A 23,727-nucleotide genomic window follows, 5' to 3' on the forward strand; every position below is an offset into this window, starting at 1 on the left:
GGGTACATGGCCATAAATCCTAAAATAATAACTCAGTTATAATTAAGTTTGACATTACACATTCCCCATAAGCTAGCAGTTTATATACTCTTAAAGACGTCGGCAAAACTCTTACAAATTAGCAGTACTTCACCTGATGAAATGTTTAAGTCCACATATACATCCATAAATAATACTTAACAAAAGTGTATTGTATTCCATTTATTGGTCACACTTTAAAATAAGGTGGTGATTCCTCATGAATTAATATATGAATACTAAACGATTAAGATATTAATACTCCATGCACTTCATCTGAGAGATAGCTGCTTGTTTTTGTGTGTGCCAGATCACGTGAAAAGAGGTGTACAATAGAATTTAAATGTCAATCTCTGACTAACTGACATTATATTCCTCCTCTTTTGCTAATTACACCTTGGCTTACATTCTCCATTACAGGCTACCTGATTTCGAAAAAAAAAATGCAATTTCTAAAAAGTATCTTCTTTAAGGAAAGGGGGAGGAGTTGTGAAAGTTTCGGGTACGCCATCTTTTGAATTGCCTCCACTTATTGGCTGGCCATAAAGCACACGTGTCCCGAAATAAGTCATTGTTTGGTTGCGTCCTTCTTTGCAGCTTCCTGGAAAGATGGCTGCAGAACCGTGGAATAAGTTGGAAATTGCCTACCCTGGCGTACTATCTGCAGTCAGATTTCAGTTTAATGCTTCCACGGGTAGGTGAATAATTGTGTTTTGAATATGTGTATATCTGGAAAAATAATTAACACGAGAAAAAAAAAGTAACATTCTCCTGTTCTGCAGATAACGTGTGTTTGTGTTGCACAGTACGGTATATCGCCCACGTGGATGCGTTAAGGGATCGATTTAGCCTGAGTTGAACACTTTAATTGATCTTGGGGTTAGATTATTTATTCATTGAGAATAATCAGGTCTAGGGTATTACTGCAAAAGGTACAAATGCACAGCACCGATAACTAAAATGTATCATATAGGTGATTTCAGGTGATGGCCTAAAGAGAGAGCTAAAACAAGCTGGATTGTGGCTATTAAGGACTGGATTTGAAGAGCACAGCAGCAGTATTTGGATAAAATGTGAATTGTACTGTAGATGCCAGTTTCATTGGCAGATTTTAATTTTGTTGTTGTAACATCTTTCAGAACAATGCATGAAGTGCTTACGGAAAGAATGTGAAAAAGTACTGAAACTATTGAAGAGTAAAGTCCTACAGACCGAGATCCGTATCCTGTATGCGCTTCTGTATGTTTTCCACCATAGACTGCGTCAGCACAAGCCTTACCAGGCTCTGAAAAAGGTGAGTGTTTTCCAGGGTACAAAGAGTAAAAGCAAATAATATCTAGACTTTTGTGCAGTTCTTCACTGACAACAGCCACAAAGTGCACTAAAATAAGAGGTCTTGGTGCCCAGTGAATATGGTAGACATTTACCTGATTTTGATTTGTCCTGCAATGTCAAAGTTTAGCATGATCCTATGCATGTTGGGTTGTGTTGTAACCTGGGTAGTGTCTACACGGGTAGAGCTAGTGTGAAAGAGGCTTATGTAGAATTTTGCTAGAATATACATTTGGCAATGGCTTAATATATGCAAATATACATAAATGTAGACTGAGAACTATGGAAGTGAAATTGAGGGTTTGTCTTTATTTTAGGTTGAACAATGTGTAAATCGCTTAAGAAACATGAGGCTGGAAGCTGCTCTCGAAGATCTTAAAGGGATGTGTCCAAATCTTCCAAGGTAGCACTCATTTTTAAAGTTTTAAATATGAATGTTATCCATAAGTAGATGCAGTGTGATCTACTTTGTAATGTTTATGGAAAAAATAAAATATCTGTCCAAACTTCCCCAAGCAATAACTAATGTAGGCCCCTACTCCTTTTTTGTTTATTGAAATGGTGACTGACAAAGAAATTAATGCATACATCTGTATATAAACGAAAGACCGTAATTCAGTTCAGTTGTGTTCTGTCTCAAGGGTTATAAAAGTCTAGAAACAATATTATTGGTCTTGTTAAGTCTGTATTCTTTATAGACTAAATACTTCTTATGTAGCTAAATGGTAATGATAAACTGCAGGAAGGAAAGTATTAATAATAATAATAATAATATTTTTAATGTATTAATCGGTTTCTCAGAAGTATAAATGAGTAGATACAATAGATCTAGAAATTGCCTACTCCTGTTCTTGAGTTCCTGCGGGTTTTATAGATACCCTTCAGTTAGCAACTGATTAAGACCTGGAATCAACAGGTAGTTTGACTTAATCTAGCATTACTTTCACAGAACCAGATCACATTCAGGAGTCAACAGTTAGTTTTTTTTTTTGGGGGGGTCCCCTCCCCTTTTAATTTCTTGCTTTAGGTTACGTGAAGGTGGTCAGCATGAAGTCCCAAGTCAGCCTGTGCTAGAGTGGTTGTCTCTCAAAGTTCTCGGAGCCTCCAAGCTAATGATGCATTTAATGGAATGTTGCTCCGAAGCGTTCCTGTATCCTTTTATATTTACAATGACACTTTGGTGATGTACCTTTTGGAGAAAGGACCATTCTTTTTGATTTAAATAACTGGCAATAAGAGTTTGTTTACATTCCCCAGAAAAGTGTGAATACATGTTTTGAACATAGTTTATATTTACATTAAGCATGTGTTCTGCATTAATCATTTAAAATAATGGATGATTCTAGTAGACCAGGGGACTCAATTCCTATAGGGTGCCAGTGTCTTCTGGCTTTTGTGACAAACCAGAACCCAGGCTTAATTTTTCTGATTTAATGAACTGAACATTTAATCATTATCTCAAGGCTGCAAATTGTTGTATAGATAGTTCACCTTTAATCAAATTTAGTATTTTAAGCTATCAACTTGAAACTTTATATTAAAACCTGTCAGATTGATAACACAATTAGATGAAGTAGTTGAGAGCTCTAGCTGGAATAAAAGCCAGAAGACTCCGCAGCCTTCCACAAACTGACTTTTAAAAAACACCATGCTTAAAACAACATTCTCTTCAGCTAAATTATGCCATACATGAAAAAGGTATTCACATTCAGCAGAAATTACCAGTTTTTCTGGTAAAAATTAGTTTGTTGATCAGTCAGTGGGGTTAAAAGTTATTTTAAGTTTGTGTCTCCCTTAACTTCAAGACTTCTAGATTGGTGCTGCAACACCTGTATTGGAAAGAATTCATTATTCTGAACGTAGTCCTTACAGGAATGCTCAGCAGACTGTGGTAAGTAACTGATCCATTATAGACCGAGCAGTGTTTAGAATTGCACTACAGTATTAAAGGAAAAGGTTATTGTTGCATTTAGCAACAGTCATTTGTTATCGTAGAAACATTTATATTTATAGGCATCATTCATTCTGATCCTTTCAAACCAGTTTAAAGGGGAGATATTTCCATATATAAGTCCTGTTAATGTAGTCTCCAACATTCCTTACAAACCTCTCTGGTGTGTGGTGTATCGCAGTCTGAGGATGATTCATTATTTCCTCCCTTATGATTTCCCTGTTAATCAGCAGTTTGTTGAGAATTTAAATGCCTCTTATTTATGATTTTGTTTGTTTTCCAGGGTTTATTCCAGGGGCATTTTGAAAACCCTGACATGTCTGTATGAGCAGATGTTTGCTTTCCTGCAAGAGGTATCACAGATACAGCAAATGCCTTTTGTGAAGTACTTTGCTCTTCCTGCTGACATCAAAACATTTTTAGGACCTTCTTACTCCCAAGTGGTGGAAATTAAGCCGCCTGAAGTGCCTGTTGTGAAAAAGCTGCAAGTCACAGCCAGATCGGGCCTACTGAATAAACTTTTTGCATCTGGTGCTGGGAGAAATTCAGAGTACACAGAGCTCTCTCATTCAGGGATGAAAACCAAGTGGACTGCCTTAAAAGGGCTTGAAAAAAATGATTTGGGAAACCCCGTGTTAGGACAGCATTCTGAAGATTTAAGTTAGTATTTTTTTTTTTTTCTTCTTTGTTCCAAATCGTTCACAGATCAAATAGGCCTAGATGTTGAGCCTTTATAAGTAGGCACACTTGTTATTTGCATCTTTTGTCTCGTTATTTCTTCCACTAGATGTTATATAAACATTTTTAATTTGATTTTATCTGTACACTATTATGACTGCAAGAGTTTTGTATACAGTGAAATACATGTTAACTGATATAGTACAAATATTCCATTGAATGTTTTTAGCAATAATACTAATCATAATCTTTAAAAAAAAAAAAGAATTGGGGGGCGTGTTGTTTTGAATTAAGGAATGGCCTATTTATCCATTTTAAAAATGCGTATATTCATAATATTATTATTTATTACCATTCTGATATGCCAGTGATTCAGTCATTGCTACTCATTACTGATTTATTAATTCATTTCCCCAAAGGAAACCTCCCTGAATTTGATGTAAAGGCTCTGTTAAGACAACCTCAAGGTGCTTCTAAGGTTGGTGAGATTTGGAAGACAAAATAGAACAATGATAAAAGTATGCATAAGAAAAGCAAAAATGCATGAATCCAATGTGTAAGAGTTGAAGAAATCCAGAGAGATATTTCCATTCAAAAGCAGCTGCATGGAAGAGGTTCAAGAGGCAATCTCAAGAACAGTCTTAGAAAAGTTACAAAGTAAAGGCACTTTTATGCAGACCAAACAGGAGAGAAAGATAGCATGGCCCACATGTCAGGCAGAAACCGAATTTCCACTCATCGTGGGACAGACAACTTGTTATGAAAACCTGTATATGGTTAAACCATGGTTAAGGCATATGTAATGTTTAAATAAGTGGGGCTTATTGGATATACCAAGCCAAACTGGTTCTCATCAGACTCTGTTCCTCTGGGTATCACTGGCACAGTACCGTAGCACAGCAAGGCTGTGAGACAGTGACCTTTTTTACACAGACAAAAAAGAACCAACCAAGCAGGCCCTGTAGGGATTCACTACAGACCCTTAAGCTTTCAGTTATCCACAGGCTCTGCTGCTGATGGCTCTCCGATAATCTGATTTTTTTTGTGGCATAAATTAAACTTTGTGCAGCCTTTTTAGGATTCATCAGCACCATAGACTTGGAGTCAGATTCATTAAGATGTCAATTTCCGAAAAGCGCACACAATACCTGTTCTACCAAAGCTAAATACAAGTGAAAGTATGAGACATTCAGATACTGATTCATTTATCAGACATTCATTGACTAATTAGTCAACACAAAAACTAATACAAATTTTTTTAATCATCTGTTTGACTGAAGGAAGTGAACATACATGGAGTTAGAATGCTTTTTAAGTGTTTTTGAAGTTTCCCTGAAGTTATTAATACATAAATACTTCTATTTCAGATTTTTCAAAGTGCAATGGAAAAAGTTTTAAACTTTGCATGTTTTTCAAATGCAAATGCATTTGTATATAAAATCTGCATTAAACCTTAATTCCCTTTCCCTGTAAAATTAAGGTGAATTCCACTGCATCCCAAGATTCTTGGAAGGATGGAAGATATCTCCCACTAAAGAAAACCTTGATTCTTCAGAAGGAATCATATGTCTGGCAGATTGAATGGGCTGCATCCTTCAGTGATTTAGCAGCAAGCTTGAAGCAACTGGTTAACTGGTGCAAGAGAGAGAATTTGCTGTATGAGAGCAGACGCCTGAACTATCAGTATCTTAAGTGCCAGAGGCTAATGCATTTGGAAACACAGGGTTACAGGTACAGTTCCTTTCAGTTTAGAATTTCAGAGTTGATTTGATAATATCTAAAAAGAACACAACAAGTTTTTGGTATATGGATTTGACCTCCACTGTATTTTGCTTTTACAAAGTTCTAATGAGGTCAAAATGCAACAGTGTTGAGAAAATAAATGTATGTAGAAAAGGATGTCTCATGGAATTATACAATACTATTATTTTAACACTGTATTTTTCTAATTCTTCCAGCCTCAAAAGAAAATTACATTTCTACAAACAGATCTGCAAAAGTATGTTTCTTGGTACAAGGACTTTGAAAATGCCGCTTCCTTCCTTAATTACAAAATGGAAACGGTCAATGCAGCAGATGAAGTTCAGAGTAAAGGGTAAATTGTATAGACCACATTCCAAAGCTAAAAACCTAAAGAACTTGATATCAGCAGTGGATTACCAGTCGCCAAATGATGATAAAGTAAGTGGAAATATCCCGAATACCAGCTTGGAGAAAGATGACATTGATCAAATTTTTGCATCCATAGGCTTATAGCCATATATCAAGACATTCATCAACTGAAATGAAAAATACACTGAATTGATTATGAAATTATAATAAATCACACTAGCTTGAAGGACATGACAATTCCTCCCTCCCCCAGAATTGTGCCAAACATCTTAATATGAACTGTATATGACAATTATTCAACATTGTATGCTCCCCCAAAAAAGTAAATGTGTGAAGGGACTAACAAAAACAGTGTTGTACAAGGACTAACAATCCTGCCAAATCATGTTCTGTATTTGAATCAGTATTTTTAAGATAATGTTTTCAGGGTATTCTTTTTTTAAATAATTACACCCAATATTGTGTTCAGAAGAGTAATACTCGGTCCTGGCTCTAGCCAAGCGCTCAGTTGCTTAATTAGGACTGGTAAATTCTCCTTGACCATTCAGGACTCCCTATAGCACAGGTAGAATTATGTGTCATAGAATAATGGGGAATTATCGGTTGTAGACCCCTGCCAAAGACTTTTTAAATGAAATGTAATTTGAAGAGGACCCACTGTGAATTTTTTCACATGCTTTGCTTTACTTTGAATGCTACCAACAAGTTGTGAAACCAATACCATGCTGTATTATAGGGATGTGCATTTTGCTCATTATGTCATAAAAATATGTAATTATTAAAACGTATGTCTTATTTTAATTCAAATGTGTATTTTCTACTCGCTTGTCAAGCATAATTGTATTAAGGTAGCTGTACACATTTAAAACAAATCTTACTTCCAGTTTTTTTTAGATTGGTAGGCACATCTTCAATTGCACTTATATTTTTTTTTAATTCAGATTCGCTCACTTGTACACTTGATTCCCTTATGCTTGTACACTTTAATGTAAATGATCTAGAAGTATTCAGTAATCTCTTACTCTTCAAAAAAAAAAAAAAAAACTTGGTAATCAGAATACAGAATCAGGTGACGGGAGTAACTATATAACCAAAATAGTTATCAAAATTCTGTAATCTGACTACGTAACACCACTACTTGTATTTCGTTATTTCCCAACCCTGCTTACTTGTGAAAATGTATTCGTAAAAACATTTTATATAGTATTATGTTATTATGAACAACACTGGGATCCATAACTGTTTTTCACACAATCAGTGTTATCATTTTTTCCCGGATAACCAAATAAGTTTAATCAATTATAATAAGTGTCTGCTAATTAAATGAATCACGCATCTATGATATCGATATCTATATTACCAGGCCCTAACACACACACATGTTGGTATTTGTGGTTTATGAGGACTCTAAATAATATATTCTGTACTGTACAAACTATACAGTGACAAGAAAAAGTATGTGAACCCTTTGGAATTAGTTGGTTTCCTGCATTAATTTGTCATAAAATGTAATCTGATCTTCATCAAAGTCACAAGTATAGACAAACACAATGTGCTTCAGTTAACAACACACAAACGATTATAATCTTTCATGTCTTTATTGAACACATCCCATTAAACATTCATAGTGCTGTGGAAAAAGTAAGTGACTACCTTGTTGTTGTTACCACAACTGTGTTTTAGTTTTGTGATAGTTGTTCATAAGTCCTTGTTTGTCCTGAGCAGTTAAACTGCCCACTGTTCTTCAGAAAAATCCTTCAGGTCCTGCACATTCTTTGGTTTTCCAGCATCTTTGCATATGTGACCCCTTTCCAACAGTGACTGTATGATTTTCAGATCCATCTTTTCACACTGGGGACAGTTGATGAACTCATACACAACTACTACAAAGGGTGAAAACATTCACTGCTGCTGAAGAAGGCAACATGATGTATCAAGAGCTGGGGGTGTAAACTTTTTCCACAGCACTGTGAATGTTTAATGGGATGTGTTCAATAAAGACATGAAAGATTTTAATTGTGTATTGTTATCTTAAGCACATTGTGTTTCTCTATACCAATTAATCCAGAAAAACAATTAATTCCAAATCGTTCACATACTTTTTCTTGCCACTGAATCTCTTAACGTTAACCCTCACAGAAAATGTTCTGCATTTTTAAATTAAAAAATCCTTAATTTACTATGTTTTTTTTTTAAGTGTCCTAAAACAAAATGCTTAAAGTGTTTGTTTATAGCATAATTATTTGTGTATAATATAGAATATGCCTAGTGAATAGTCTTTGCAAACTATATATACCTTAACACACACACAAAATAAAAATAAAAAATAAATAAAAATCCATAGACAAGTTATATGGCCAATGGAGTCATTCCAACTTTATTTAAAAATAGTCATGTGATGGTGACAAAAATATTTGCACCTATAACATAAATGTTCTTTTTGTATAAACACTTTTCAAACTGCTTCCAAGTGTAACAAATTTACATTCAGAACACAATTTAAATAACACAAAGTAGTAGTGAAAGTGCATAAAGTATATTTTCAAAAATAAATCAAGAATTGCAATGAAATTTGTTGTCAATTTCTTTCTTGTCTAATTATATCATGCACCCCCCCCCCCCTCAACTTTCCTCCGTAACTTATCCTCCCCACTATAAGATTATGCTTTTGTACCATTTTGCCCATTTTTCAAGTATGTCATCAAAGGAAGTTGATTTTGCTAGATTGTTTTCAATTGAGATAATTGCCAGCTGGGTCAAGCAATCATTGTTCATAGTTGAACAAAGGCATGTTTTTATAAGTTTTGGTTTGCTGAAAGATCTTTCAGCAGAGGCAACTGTTAGTGGCATTGTTAGAAACACTCTTAAGGCTACTGTCAAATTTGGGAAGACCATGTCTAGATTTTCCTGTAGAATAAAGCTCAGCTTGGCAATGGCTTTTTTGTGCCCTTTGAGAATTCGGCTTGCAGGGTAGATTTCCTGAATGATCCTTGAAATGTCACTTGTTGTAAGTGCATACCTTGTTACAGATTCCTCCAGTTCTTCTCTTGTCATGGTTTGTCATCTTGATTAAAAACTAAATTTGTCAGAGACATGGCCAATATTTTTAAATCTGTCACTAAGTTCCTGGATAGCTGTGTCAACAATTACATTGAACACCCTACACCTCAAATGCATCTTAGGGTCTTCATCTGCACTGTAATTGCTAGTTTCATGAAGGATTGTTTTCTGTTTGCGGAAGTGTTTTCCCCTGAACTCTGTGCTTGTATTAAATTCAGTTGCCATTCTGCGTGCTATGGACATGGATTTTTGAAATCCCTCCTGTCTGTACGGAACCAAGAAGTCTTTCAGAGAACTGACCAGCATAACGGCTGTGTCCAAAGACATATCTGCTGCTTGTAGTGCCTTGCTTACATGTGTGATCTCAGCCAAAATGTCATACCAAATTATCAAACAGACAAGAAATTACATGCGCACAATTTCTTTGGAAAGTGATTTAGCCTCTGATGCAATTTTACCATCTTTAGCCGTCAAGAGCTCCCCCAAGCTGAAAGCGCAAGGCTTTAATGGAATCCAGTTTTGCCTCCCACCTGATGTCACTCAGTGGCTTCAGTGTAATTTCAACAAATTCTTTCAGAATATCCCATCTCTTGACTGATGAGGAGAAGATTGTATAAAATCTCTGAAGAGTGCCAAAAAAAGTAAAACATTCTGTTAGAAGATGCTGCATCACATAAAAGCAGATTACGGCTGTGGCTACAACAAGGAATGAATAATGCCTCTGGGTTTTTCTCTAGAATTAAAGCTTGGACACCTTTCTGAATCCCTCTCATATTAAAACCATTGTCATAGCTCTTTCCAAGACAATTAATTAACTCCAATCCTAAATTCTTCTCAATCACTTCAATCAGTGTCTCTGCTAGGCCTTGAGTAGTTGTGTCCTTCACAGCAGTGAAGCCAACAAATGATTCCTGTACACTTGCTTTTTTACTTTCATCTGTGTGTACATATCTTATTATAACAGGCTTCCTCCTGTTTTGAAATGTCAGGAATGCAGTCAAATTCAACAGCAAAATATTTTGCTGCTTTAATGCGTGCAGGGATTTTGCTGACAATGCATTCAGATATAGACTGCAAAAACTCATTTTGGGTACACCATGACAGGTAAGGTTATTTTTTTGGAATATGTTTCTCTTAGATGCTCTGCCATTGTAACATCATAATGTGCTAGCAGCTCAATTAAGCCAAGGAAATTGCCATTTTTAGGGTTCACCAATTGTTCTTTCTTCCCTCAGTGGCAAGTTTCGTTTAGCTAAAAAAAAATGCAGTCAATCACTCTTGTCAAAACACGTTTCCAGCTGGACTTTTCTGCTGCAATCACCTTTTGCAATTCACTGTCAATTGTTCTTCCTAACTGCAAGCGAGTTGCCAATTCTTTCCATGAAAGGTAAGCATCTATATGATAGTTACTTGTTTCATGATGCTGTAGTGTTTTTGAAAGACACTGCCAGTTGTTGTATCCCAACACAAGCCGTTTGTCACAAGCTTTGACTCCACCAAATAATTTACATGCAAAGCAATACACTTTATTCTCTTTCTTGGAATACAACAACCTGTCTCGCTCAATTCTCTCCCCATTTGATAATAAGCGATAACAATAGGCTTTAGAAAAGCACCTGTTACTCTTCTCGGATCTAGGATATGGCCCATCAGGACATTTCAAAGGCCCTTTCTCAGTCATGTTTTGCCTAAAAGTGCCAATAATTTGATGGGATGCAGGCCAGTCTGATGGGTCCTCTGAGTAAGGTCTTTCCTCTGCTATATTCTCTGTTGCATCTCTACATTCTCCTGTCATCTGTATCTCCTCTCCTCTGATGTCATTCTGAAGATGTGGCTCTCCATCTTTCCATGGACTAGATTTTTGCAAGACAAACCAATATCTAAGTCTACAATACCCTCATCTGTAATGCAATTCATAATATCCTGTGTGACCAGTCCTACCTGTTCTCTTCACCTTCTCTGGACTCATTTGCTTTCTTGTCTCTGTGCTCTTCATCTTAAACAGACCAGATATTTCACAAAATATATACCTTAAATCTGCAATACTCTAATCTGCAATCTTTCTTGATACTTTTTAGTCATAATATCCTCTGTGGCCCGTTTCTACCTGTTCTCTTCACCTGCATTGTCATTTTCTATCATCTCTTCGTGGTCCTCTCCATCTTCATGGCTGAGTAAACGGACCATTACCTTAGTGTACATACTACAATGTTAACTTTCAGTATGAAACTACGTGCATATATACTATGAAAGAGTGGTTAAAAACTACCAAAAATACATTTTTAAAATTGCTTAAAACTATTAAAAACTAAAAGATATGATAGATCGGGTCTTTTTTTATGAACAGCCATGTACAAAGCAATAAAACGGTTTTATTTGCTAAACAGTAAATTATTAATTTATTTTTGTCTGCACCATTATTTTCAATAGAAACAGAAGCAGAAAAATATGCTTAATTGTTCCAAATGATTGGCTCTAAGCAACCTCTCCATCACAAGCAAGTCAATGACTTAGCTTCTGGAATTATTAAATTACATCTGGATGAGGTAATTTACTCACACCACATCCAATGGTTTCTGATATCGTGTTTGACTGTGCGCTGCAAGACATAACGTGCTGGTCTGCATTAACAGAGGATGAGGTGAAAAGCCCAATAACTAGCTTGTGTTTGGTGGGGAGACTCAATATTAACAATCTCCTCAGTTTCTCTCGAATGTAAATCGAACGCCCATTCACAAACATACCGCAAGTTTTTTTTTTTTTGAGCGACGGAGATACTTGTAAATGAACTGATATTAACATTAATCACTTTGCCCTCTCAGCAACAATGTTAAATGTTGATTAACTTAAAGACTTACAGAGATAAAAATGATAGGTTAAGCTTACCAATCTCTGTTTAGCCACTTGGACATTGCTGTCCTCATTTTAATGCACTGTTTTTCATTTTCCCTTTTTCTTTTTCTGTTCTGCGGCACAGAATGCTTCCCTCCTCGATCCATTTTGGTCATGTGACTATGTCTGTGACAGACTTAGAGTAATGTCGGAGGGTTAGCTGTTGATATGCAATCACTTGACATAATAAAATACATTTTTTAACTCTTTTAAAATGCTAAACAAAAGTTAAATAATAAATGCTTCCATTCATTATTTTTTAACAAATAAACTTTTGATTATTTATAACATTTTATGAAAGAAGATTTTCAAAGAATGATTTTGGCACAATGCCAACAAGTTTTGTTTTGTCCTTCTTGATAATCTGCAGAAAATAAAGACTTATACAATTGGTAAATAATTGGTACATCTTCCTGATAATCTGATTGTTGTGTTCCAAGACATGGAATGAAAGCTATGCTTTTTGAAAATGTGCACCTGGAGTTTAAGGTTAGTTGTGATGGTAAGCAACATCACAGGTAAGCATTTGTTATACTTGCTGAAGGTGGGTCTCCAATTTGAATTTTATTTTTTGCATTTTTGGATAGCACAAGATTTAGTATTCACTAGGGTTTTTTGCAATGTCAGGGCTCTACAGTGCGAGCGATTTACTCGAATTTGCAAGTAAAAATAATGTTGTGCGAATGTGAAATACAATTTGGGCGCACAGTGCGAATACAATTTTTCAACTCTATAAGGAAATACTCCATTGACATGGTTATAATAATAACGATAGGTTGCGTTGCGTATGCAACCATGGTTATCTGAGAAAAGAAGCACTGCCCAAGGGGGAGGGGTTTTCAGCGTGCGCGCAGGAACGTATCGAAGACATTTGTCTATCAAAGCTGCCATTGGCCCTTGTGCCCATCACTCAAACAGGACCCTTCCGCTTCCTGTTTGTATAAAAGGTGACGTCTGCACAAAGACTTACTCTTTTTGCCAGGAGATTGATCTCCCATACAACCTTGTATCCCTTGGGCAGTGCTTCTTTTCTCAGATAACCACGATTGCATACGCAATCTATCGTTATCTTTCAAGTTAGAAGCACTGCCCAAGGGGGAGGGGTTACAGTATAACCAAACCGTCGCTAGGAATGAGGCAGTGAGCTGGTAAGAGAGCCTGTCCTGAGGCGTAACTACTAGGAGCCATACCAAGCCATGTGGCTTGGGGCCACATCTGGGTTGCCCAGACGCAAAGATCGCAGTCACGCTGAACTGGGAAGAAATAAGGAATGTTGTATCCACAGGGCAACAAGAACTTTGTGCCTACCATGAAGCCTAGTAATAGCGGCCTCCTGCTCTACTAGCAGGGCTAGGAGAGGGGCCAATACCAAGACCACACCATAGAAGCACAGGGTGTAGTCTCGCACCCTGTGCTCAACATACAATGGGCTAACCAGACTGGATAGCCACTGCTGGATAGTTCAATTAAATAATGGAACTATATATACAGCGGGGCAACAAGAACCAACTCAAGTGCCTTCCGCTGGACACAGCAGCACTGGCCTCCAGCCCATTTAGCATAGCTAGGGCAGGGCCACAGACTGCTGGCAAAGGATCTATATACATAGTGAGACACATGTGCCCTCGCTAACAACAGGAGCAGTCGTCCATGCTCAACTTAATAAGGAGCGGACAAGCAGACAAGCTCAATTGTCTATTCCAATTAACTATATACACTGCGGGGTGCAGGAGCCAGCTCATGCACCACCCACAGGACACAGGACTAAGTTACACACTGAACCGGGCCCGTCACGTCCAGCCTGTAGAACCTGTGGAAGAAACTCAGTCTTCAATCAGATTGTAACGTTCGTTGCAATGCCTTTATTACATGTGACGTGGAGAGGAACAGTGAATCAAGAAGATTCCAAAGTTGCTCTAACTCCATACAAAAAGTCAGAGGCTTTTATACACACAGAAGTCAAAGATCTGGTTATAATTAACAAGTTATTACTATGTTATCTTAACTAAGCAGAATATATATCATTATAGGACAGAGTTCATATGTCAATACATGGATTAGGGAGCAGGCATTTAAACATACTGTTTGACATTGTCTCCAAGATGCTCATCGTAAATAACAAACAGAGGTCAAACTACCTTCTGGCCTGACCTTCTAGCTTGACCTTATCTTTCAATGTCAAGTATACAATGAAAAAAACATGTGTGAGAAAGGAATCTCTAACTTTCTTTCCACAAACCGAACAAAGGTGTACGGCGAGACCCAACTCACAGCCGCACAGATGTCTGCCAGTGGGGCGCCTTGAAAAATGGCCCATGATGTGGCTACACCTTGAGTCGAGTTGGCCAGCAGGTGGTCAGGCACCGGGACTCCAGCTGACTTGTAAGCCGTGGTAATGGTGTCCACAATCCAGTGTGAGAGGCGCTGGTTTGAAAGCTCCTAGCCCGCGTCCGTGCTCCGTAGGACACAAACAATTGGTCCGAGCGCCGAATGTCCTTGGTGCGCTCCAAATAGCACCTGAGAGCCCGCACCGGTGTAGCCTACTCTCCTCCTCCGAAAAGAAGGGAGGAGGATGGAAAGCCATCAACTCAATATGCCTGTTGATATTGAAAAGAGAGAGCACTTACGGGAGGAACGCAGGATTAGGCTGAAGCGTAAACCTGAAGCGTAAACGCTCATGCATTTTGCTAACGTGATTGCCAACAAAATAAAGGTCAACTGACTGCAAGGGCTCAAATGGGGCCTTGGAAAGCGCGTCCAGCACTACATCAAGGTGCCATGCGGGCAGAGAAGGATCGCGGGTAGGCCTCAGCCTCAATCCTGACATGACATGAGGAGATGGAGAACGGAGAACCATAGGGGACAATGTGTGGACTCCGCCGAAGCGAAGAGATCCACCTCTGCCCTGCTGTAGCGGCTCCAAAGCTGCTGAATCACCAGCGGGTGGAGGCGCCATTCTGATACCGGGGGGCCTCCCTGAGAGAGGGCGTCTGTTGTCAAAACCACTCAGTGGCAGATTGGCCCCAAGGGCATACCAAGGGTTAAATTTGAAGGGCTCCGCCACCAACGGAGCACATTCCAGCACGGTAGAGTGACTGTCACTTGACGTGCTCTGTCGCGGCGAGGATGCATCCCATGGGACCCGAACCACCACTGCAGAGGCCTTAGATGAAGGAGGCTAAGGGGGAGGGTTTGGGACGCAGCCGCTAGAAGGCCCAGCAGCCTCTGGCAAAGGGACACCCTTACGCGGGCTTTCAACCGGAAGAGGTTGAGAAGGCCCCACTTGGAGAGGCGGTCGAGGATCAGGCTCATGTGGCTCTGAACCTGCTCCCTGGAGTTCAAACAGGCCAGCCAGTCATCTAGATAATTGAGGACGCGGACCCCCTGGCAATGCAAGGGGGCCAGCACTGCCTCCATGCACTTGGAGAAAATGAGAGGGGCTAGAGACTGGCTGAATGGGAGAACAGCAAACTTGAACGCTGAGTCTTCATAGGCGAAGCGGAGAAACTTCCTCTGCGCCTGCGCAATGGGGATGTGAAAGTAGGCATGTTTCAAATCCACCAAGGTGAACCAGTCTCCAGGCTTGATAGCCTGAGACATGGCGCGCAGGTTGAGTATCTTGAAACGCAATACCTTGAGGTAGCGATTCAGGTACCTCAGATCCAATATGGGGTGGAAACCACCATCTTTCTTGGGCACAAGGAAGTATTGGGAATAGAATCCATCATGCTGCCCCGGAAGGGGGCACTTCACGGATCGCGTGTTTCTCCAAGACAGCAGAGATTTCGACGTGAAACGCCACACACTGCAACGGGTCCCTCACTCGCATCCACACAACACCTCTGAATGGGGGTGGATGGGTCTGGAACTGTAGGGAGTAGCCAACTGTTATAATTTCGAGCATCCAGGAGTCCTGGGTGTAGAGGTGCCAATTGGGGGGGTGTATGGGTGGGCCAGAGGCTGCTGGAACGTGTGCGGGAGGTGGGGGTGGCGGGGGTCTGCTGCCCGTCCTCTTGCCGTGGATCCTGGCGTTTGGCCTGGCTCTACTGCAGCGGGCCTGGGTAGGCGCCTGCCTAGCAGTGAGTTGCTGGCTCAGGTCAGCAGGAGGGCAGGGCTGCTGCTGCCATGGGGCTGGCCTTCTAGGCCCTGCTGGTTGTCTGCGGGCCTGGCCCAGAGGTGCTGCTTGGGGATACACTCGGGCGAGTTGAGGGAGCATGCCAGCATGTCCTCTACGGATAGTCCAAACGTGAACCTGGGCGAGATGGGGGCATCCATCAGCCTGGTCCTGTCTGTGTCCAGGACTCGCCTCGCCTGGGACTACCCTCACACTCCATAGACACTGCCACTGGAATGGCAGGTGGAGGAGGAGGAGGAGAAGGAGGTGGGGGAGGGGGGGCTGCTCGGGGCGCCTGCACAGCAAGTAGGGCGCAGATCTGGTCCATCTGTGATGCTGCCATCCAGGACGTGACTGGGACCCCGCGCGCTCCCATGCGCGCCTCCGTGCACACTCCCATGTGTGTGTGAACACGTGCGCCTGAGCGGGGGGAGGGGAGGGGCCCATAGTTGCTCCGCACCCCATGTCTGGTCCAAGACATAGGCAGCAGACCATGTCACCACTCCAAGCAGGTAACGTGCGATAGCCACACATGGCACAGCAGGGGGGGAGGGAGGAGGAGAAGGTACAGGGTCTCTCCATCCCGTCAGTGCCGGGCTCATGCACACACGGTGCGATGTGAGCACGCAGTGATTGCTTCAGTCAGCGCAGGTACCCAAAGGCACACCAGTAGCTGAGGTGCTCTCGTGACAGTGAAGCCGGTAGCGGGACTTGCGCTGTAAGTGCGTCTCCACTGGCAATGCAACACAACACAGTCGGGGAGGAGCACTACACACACGTTACTGCACTGGGGCACTGGGTCGAAAAACCAGGGAACACTTCTTCCAAGTTGTGCCTTTTCTTTTGTGGCAACAACACGGGAGTTCCCGAGGTGTAACACCAAGCACTGCCGAAGTGTGCCAAACAAAGTGCTGCACACTGCAAGCGCCACGCTGACCGTACATGCCTAGTCACACCACGTGTGTTTGGGGGGGAGCTGGGACACTGGGTGCCACGCTGTTCGGAATCTGGAGGGCTCACAGTGGAAAAACCACCAGCCGCAGCGGGGCTTAACACACCAATAGTGAGAGAAACCTTTGTCCAGCAGGGGGCTTTTTGAGCTGTATTTGACAGTCTTTCTTTTTTCCTTGCAGGGAGCTGATCCATCAGGCCAGACCAGATGAGACGGGGAGGTGCCGGTTGACAGAGCTGCAGAGTCCTGGGTCCTTGGAGCGGTCCGGAGGCCGAGGCGAGTGGAGATTGGGACGGACCGGGAGCGACAGGGGACCTAGCCAGAGGAGTCGGTGGACTCCTCACGGAGTGGGTCCCACCCAGAAGCCCGGCCGACCATCTACCCGGAGCCCGGCCTGACCAGGACTGCTCCCCGCTGACGTCACCAGCCAGGATCCAGGAGAGGCCTCGGATTCCAGGGACCGACCAGGCCGATCGGCAACGTCCCTGAGGGAGGCCTCCTGCAGCCAGGGCCCGGACTTCTCCCCGCAAGGCCCGCTCCCTGCAAGAGCCCCGGAGGTGGAAGCTGCTCCCCAGCCAGGTGGACTTGCCCCGACCTCCGGATTGAGAGCCTCCCGACCCTTCTCCCAGGTAGGAAAGCGCAGCATGGCCCAGCGAACCGCCGGTGTGAGGCGCCATAATGCGGTGCGCTTCAGCCGTGAGGCTGGAGCCGAGACCGCAGCCCTCACCCGGCTGGAGTTCAGCAGGTCCGTGCTGCAGAGGGGCCTGGGCTTTGCCCCTTCTGAGCTGAACTGTGTGGTTAAACTGCCTGGACCTAGGGACGTGTTTGAGGTGAGCTTTAAGAACCCTCAAGTGCTGGAGAGTTTTTGGATTTTGTATAGGGAAAAAAAAGACAGTATGCCCCTGAGTGACTTTGTGGTCGACGCCCTGACAGATAGAGAGATCAAAATAGTAACTATTCAGTTCTATAATGAAGCAGTGGCAGAGTATGATGTAGAAGTATGGCTGAGGAGACACTGTGAGATCCTGTCTGAAAGCAGGAGAGTTAATGATGAGGATGGGGCCTGGACCGGTGCTCGGCGGTGGCAGGTGCGCCTGCAGGTGGAAGTGGCCGCCATCGGCGGAGTACGCCACCTGCCGAGCACCGTGGTATTAGGAGCAAATAGGGGGCTTGTCTTCTACCATGGCATGCCTAAATTATGTAGGAACTGCGGGGCCCTGGGTCATTTAGCCGCAGCCTGTACTGTTGTCAAGTGCAAGGTCTGCGGCGGAGAACATCAGACCAGGGCCTGCAAGCAGGAGAGGGCCTGCAACCTCTGCGGTGGGGGAGGGCATCTCTTCAGGAATTGTCCCTCCTCCTATGCAAATAGGGCGTGGGCCCTCGGGGGTGGTGGAGAGAGAGAAAATCAAGTGGAGGCTTCTCCAAAGGTGATACCCCAAGATGGGGGTAGAGAGGAAACAATCCTCAGGAGCCTCATAGGCTCCCTCTCTGACTCTGGGTCAGAAGTGGAGGCAGAGGGGGAGTGGACAGTGGTAGCGGGGAAGAGAAGGAGGGTAGAGAAGAGGAGCATGGGTAGGGGGGGTATGATGAAAAAAAGGATCCATTCTGCAGATTCTCCCCCCCCTGCCGGCTCCTCCCCCGCTGCAGAGACCTCTCCCTCTAATTTTTACACGCCCCACTCTGACTCCGGAGAGGAGAGCAGTGGGCCTTCTCCACTGCCCCGAGTGGGCAGCCTGGTGGATGAGAGGCCCCCTAGAAATTACATTCCTCCTGCCCCACAACTGAGACTCTCCCAGGGGAGGGGTCAGGTATGCCCTCCCGGCAGTAGTGGGAGAGCCGCAGGTCCTCAGGAGATGAGAGTCGGCGCCAGTGTCCTTTCCCAGAAAGACATCAGGGACGTGATGGTAAGGTCACTGGCGCTGGGGGAGGAGGCCTGCGGCGGCAGACAGCCGGGAAGGGAGAGACCACCCCCTCCCCCACCATTAGTTAAAAGAACAACTAGCGGGGTCTACACAGTTTTCTCCCCAGTTGTACATAAAGCCTCTGCCCTGCCATCTGTTCGTCGGGCCTCGGCCTCAAAGGAACCAGGGAGAACCTCCAGCACCACGGGCCCTGAGCCCAGTGGAGTTTCGCCAGCCTTACCGGGTGGCGGGAGCCGAGCCCCCCCCATAGTCTTCCTAGAGGATCAAGCGGTGAGGCAAATGATTGAAATGATGGGTGCTAGCGCTAAGCTAGGTGAGGGAGAAGAGAGGAGTGGGGAGGAGAAAGGTTTCTTTACATGATTGTTACGGAGCGGGTAATTGCCCTCACAGCCATTATGGTATTAACTATTATTTCAATAAATGTGAGGAGCATTGCTGAGGTGAAAAAGAGGACCGATGTTTTAAACTCTCTGGCTGGAATGAAGGCGGATATTATTTGTTTGCAGGAGTGCGGCATCCCGTTCCAAAAAGAATATAAAGATCTCCGGGACACTTGGACCCTAGGAGAATCCTTCTGGTCGGGGTCCAATGTGTCCCGAGCGGACGGGATTGCCGTACTCCTGAAAAACCCCTTCATAACAGTTAAAACATTTAAGGTAATAGAGGCGGGCAGACTGGCCAGCAAGGGGGCTGTATTGAGGCTGGTCAATGTCTATGCCCCCACCAGCCAGAGAGAGAGAGTCCTCTTTCTCCCTCAGCTACGCCCGCTCCTGATCGGCACCTTACCAGTTATCATTTCAGGTGATTTCAACTGTGCTCTGAGGGATGTAGACCGGAGTAAGCCCCGCAACGATAGATCCAGCAGGGACCTCGCTGCGTTCGTGGAGGACTTTGAACTCTGCGACGTAGGTTGGGACCTGGTCCCCTTGTTCACCTGGGTGAGTTCTTCTGGCTCCTCCTTCTCCAGGATAGATCTCGTCCTCCTCAGTAAGCCACTGGAGAGGACCGCCATGTCTTCGGAGGCGGTCTTCTTTTCAGACCACAGGCTCCTGACGACAGAGGTGCTCATTCCGAGCACACGGGAGTCGGGGCCTGGGGTCTGGAAGCTCAACACCTCCCTGCTCGATGACCCTCGTGTTATTAAGACCTTTAGCAGACGCCTCGAGGAGTGGAGGACCCTGAAGGACCTTTTTGATTCTCCCATAGAGTGGTGGGAGATGGTGAAGAAAAGAACCAAGGGCTACTTCATTCGGCTGGGGAAACGGAAAGCTCGTGAGAGGCGGGCGAGATATTCCCATCTAAACGCCCGCCTCCAGCGCCTGAGTCTTTTACAGCTCAGAGGCTTCGACCTAGCTGAGGAGGTGGCCCGGGTCAAACTGAGTCTCTCCGCCCTCTATCGGGAGGAGCAAGAGAAGATCAAGGTCCTTTCCAGGGTCCGCATCATGGAGGACGATGAGAAATGCAGCCGCTTCTTCTTCAAGAAAACGAAGGAGAGGCGGCCTGCAATGTCCTCCATGATCGACTCCTCGGGGCAAGAGGTGGAGGGCAGAGAGGCTGTTGAGACAGTGGTGCGGGATTTCTACAGGGAGTTGTACGACCAGAAGGTGGTGGATCAAAATCTGATCCATCACTTTCTGTCCCTGTTGGAGTCCCGCAATGAGGGGGACGAGGAGGAGGAGGAGGAGGATCCAGAGATCACCACCACTGAACTCTCCCAGGTGATAAAGAGTCTTAACTCTGGAAGGACACCGGGTCCCGACGGGATCCCTGCTGAGTTCTATAAGATCTTTTGGGAGGTGCTTAAGGAAGATCTGGGCCAGGTCTTGGGGTCGATGTACAGAGAGGGCAGATTGGCCCCTTCGATGAAGAAGAGTATCCTCTCCCTTCTTCACAAGAAGGGAGACCAAAAAGATCTGAGGAACTGGCGGCCAGTCAGCCTCCTGTGCACCGACTACAAGATACTGGCCAAAGCACTGACGCTCCGACTGCAGCGGCCACTCCCTCAAGTCGTGGGTCCCGACCAGGTCTGTGGTGCCCGGGGGAGATCGGCGGCCGACAACGCCATGCTGCTCAGGGATGTCGTGGCCTACTCGAACGAGAGAGGGCTTCCCCTGGTCCTAATCAGCTTGGACCAGGAGAAAGCCTTCGACAGAGTGGGCCACGAATACCTGCAGCTTGTCATGGAGAGGATGGGTCTCGCTCTTGGCCTGAGGAAGTGGGTCAAGATCATCTACAGCGGCCTAAGCAGCAGGGTCCTTGTGAACCGCCACCTGACCGAACCATTTCCGGTCAGGTCGGGGGTCCGGCAGGGTTGTCCCCTGTCGGCCCTGCTGTACGTCCTCTGCTTGGAGCCGTTCATGCAGGCGATCCGCCGGGACATCCGGGTGACAGGTTTCCATCTCCCGGGTTCCGGCGGAGAGCAACTGAAGGCCCTGGCCTATATGGACGACGTGGCCGTGGTTTGCACGGACGCTCCGTCCGTGGCCAGGGTCGAGGAACTGCTGGACGGCTTCTGCAGGGCGACGGGGGCCGCTGTGAACAAGGCCAAGAGCGAGGTCTACCTCTCCAGGGCATGGCCTGTCGGCCGGGGCCCACCGACCGTGTTCCCTGTGAAGCCGTCTATCAAGGTTCTGGGGATCACGATCGACGGGACCAACACGGGCACCCGGAGCTGGGAAGAGGCCATAGCGAAGGTCCAAAGGAAGATCCACGGCTGGAGCACAAGGACCTTGACGATGGCTGGTAAGGTGCTGGTCGTAAAGGCCATCCTCTTCCCGATACTCCTCTACGTAGGAATGATCTTCCCCCCAGACAAGGTCATCGCAAAACTAGTGACCCGAATTATATTTCGGTTTGTCTGGGGGAGCAAAATGGAGAGGCTGAAAAGAGTACAGATGGTGAAGGGTACCCTGGATGGAGGTAGGGGGGTCCCGGACGTTGTGCGGCTGATAAAGGCGCAGGGGCTGGCCTATGTGGTCAAGAACATCCAGGCTGCTGGCAAGAAAGTGAGTTTCATGAACCGCTTTTATTTTGCCAGCAGCCTGAGACCATTCGGCCTCTGCGCCATGGATAACACCAGGCCGCACTCGTGGGATCCCCCGCCGTTCTACAGGGCGCTCCGAGCCTTTGCGCTCGAAGTAGGCCTCCATAAAGTCGTGCTGGCCTCCTGGGATTATAAGACCATCTGTAGCCAGATGAGATCTGCCCAGGAGACCAGCCGGATAGAAGATTTCCCTCCCGAAACCTGACGGTTTATCTGGGCTAACGCTACGCACGTTTGCCTCACGAATACGCAGAAAGATGTCTCCTGGATGGCTGTGAGTCGGTGTCTCCCCACCCGAGTGTTCATGCACAGAAGGGGCATAGCTCCTTATGACACCTGCCCCTATAAGGGTTGCCTGGGGAAGGAGACGGAGGCTCACATCTTTAGTGAGTGCCCCTCCGCCCACAGGGTCTGGCTCCTGTTCTCTCCGTTCCTCCACAGGTTTGCCGTTCCTGCGCGGGCGACCGCCCAGCAGATCCTGTACGGTCCGGCCAGGGGAATTTCATCATCTACCCTGAGGTGCTGGTGGCGTGTCGTCTGCGCAGTGAAGCAGGCACTGTGGGAGGGACGGAACATCTGTTTGTTCAACAAGCAGGAGCTGGACCCGATCGTCATCGCGCGGAGGGGCATGGTGTTCGTAAGAGACTATGTCAATCTGGAGGTCCACCAGAGGGGCAAGGAGGAAGCCTATAAGAACTGGCACATACAAGATCTGGGGGAGCTCAGGATCCCATGATGGGACCCACATCCGGGGACGGTCAGTTCCCCCTGCTGGAGCCCGAGTCCAAGATCTTTTAAAGATTTTATGGATGATTGTTTTTAAAAAGATTTTAAAGACGAATCTTAATTGTTTTTAAAGATTTAGTTGCTTTTAAATCACATTGTTTAGGGTTTTTTTGGTTTAAGTTTTGTTATATTCTGTTGTCAAATACATTGACCGTTTTGGATTTAATTTTAAATGCATTGGACTTTTTTTGTTTGTTTTTTATTTTTACTTTTTTAATTGTTTCTTTATTTTGTTCAATGCATTTTCAGTTATTTTCAATGTATTTGACCCTTTTGTTGGTGAGCAGTTTTTGCTTTTATCACGTTTGTTTTGTTGATTTGGGCACGTTTAATTTGAAGTTAATTGTTTTGTTCTTTGTTAAAATCACAGATTTAAAAATTTTTAAGTGATTTTAAGGACTGATATTTTAATGATTTTAATCACAAGTATTAAAAATTGAATTGTTTTTATTGATGAAAAGAAAAATACTAAATTCAATAAAAAAAAAAATAGCTTAACACACCAGAACCACTACATGGATTAGTGAGCGCAGCAGAGCTCAATCCAGTAAACTGGTAGAGCGAGACCCCCTACAGCCACAGTTGCGGGCTGTAGTGCGGGTGCAAGCCAGCGGAGGAGCCCCTCTCATGGGCGAGGTCTCTTACGACAGACCAAGGCTAAGGCTGGGCGGCTGGCCTCAGCTGTTACTGGCGCTGCGTACGCTCTCACTGGACGAAAAAGTCCTGTGGATAAAAACCAACACAGCGAACTAGCCTAAATAATAATAATATTAATATTAAACGATTAATAGTCGTGTGAAAGCCGAGATGAACTGAGGTGCTGATGGACTTCCGTGGCGTGGATGGAACAAAACAGCGTGTCTAATT

The 23,727-nt window shown here is 44.2% G+C and overlaps 1 protein-coding gene across 3 annotated transcripts; it reads left to right on the forward strand.

The window, feature by feature from the left end:
• The first annotated feature begins 41 nt into the window (after positions 1–41).
• Positions 42–8,107, forward strand: rmp64 (ribonuclease MRP subunit p64). 3 transcript variants are annotated; one of them, XM_066707056.1, is made up of 10 exons: positions 42–712; positions 1,158–1,312; positions 1,668–1,753; positions 2,378–2,500; positions 3,164–3,241; positions 3,585–3,961; positions 4,399–4,457; positions 5,460–5,710; positions 5,938–6,160; positions 7,928–8,107. In XM_066707056.1, exons 1-10 carry the CDS (start codon positions 628–630, stop codon positions 7,985–7,987), a joined length of 1,497 nt encoding a protein of 498 aa, XP_066563153.1. In that variant the 5' UTR covers positions 42–627; the 3' UTR covers positions 7,988–8,107. The 3 variants fall into 3 exon arrangements, with proteins under 3 accessions (XP_066563153.1, XP_066563152.1, XP_066563151.1); XM_066707055.1 differs by lacking the exon at positions 7,928–8,107 and having other exon boundaries at positions 42–520; positions 616–712; positions 5,938–6,892; XM_066707054.1 differs by lacking the exon at positions 7,928–8,107 and having other exon boundaries at positions 5,938–6,892.
• The last annotated feature ends 15,620 nt before the right edge of the window (positions 8,108–23,727 follow it).

The sequence above is a fragment of the Amia ocellicauda genome, chromosome 6 (assembly GCF_036373705.1).
Source record: "Amia ocellicauda isolate fAmiCal2 chromosome 6, fAmiCal2.hap1, whole genome shotgun sequence".
Classification (NCBI taxonomy): Eukaryota; Metazoa; Chordata; class Actinopteri; order Amiiformes; family Amiidae; genus Amia; species Amia ocellicauda.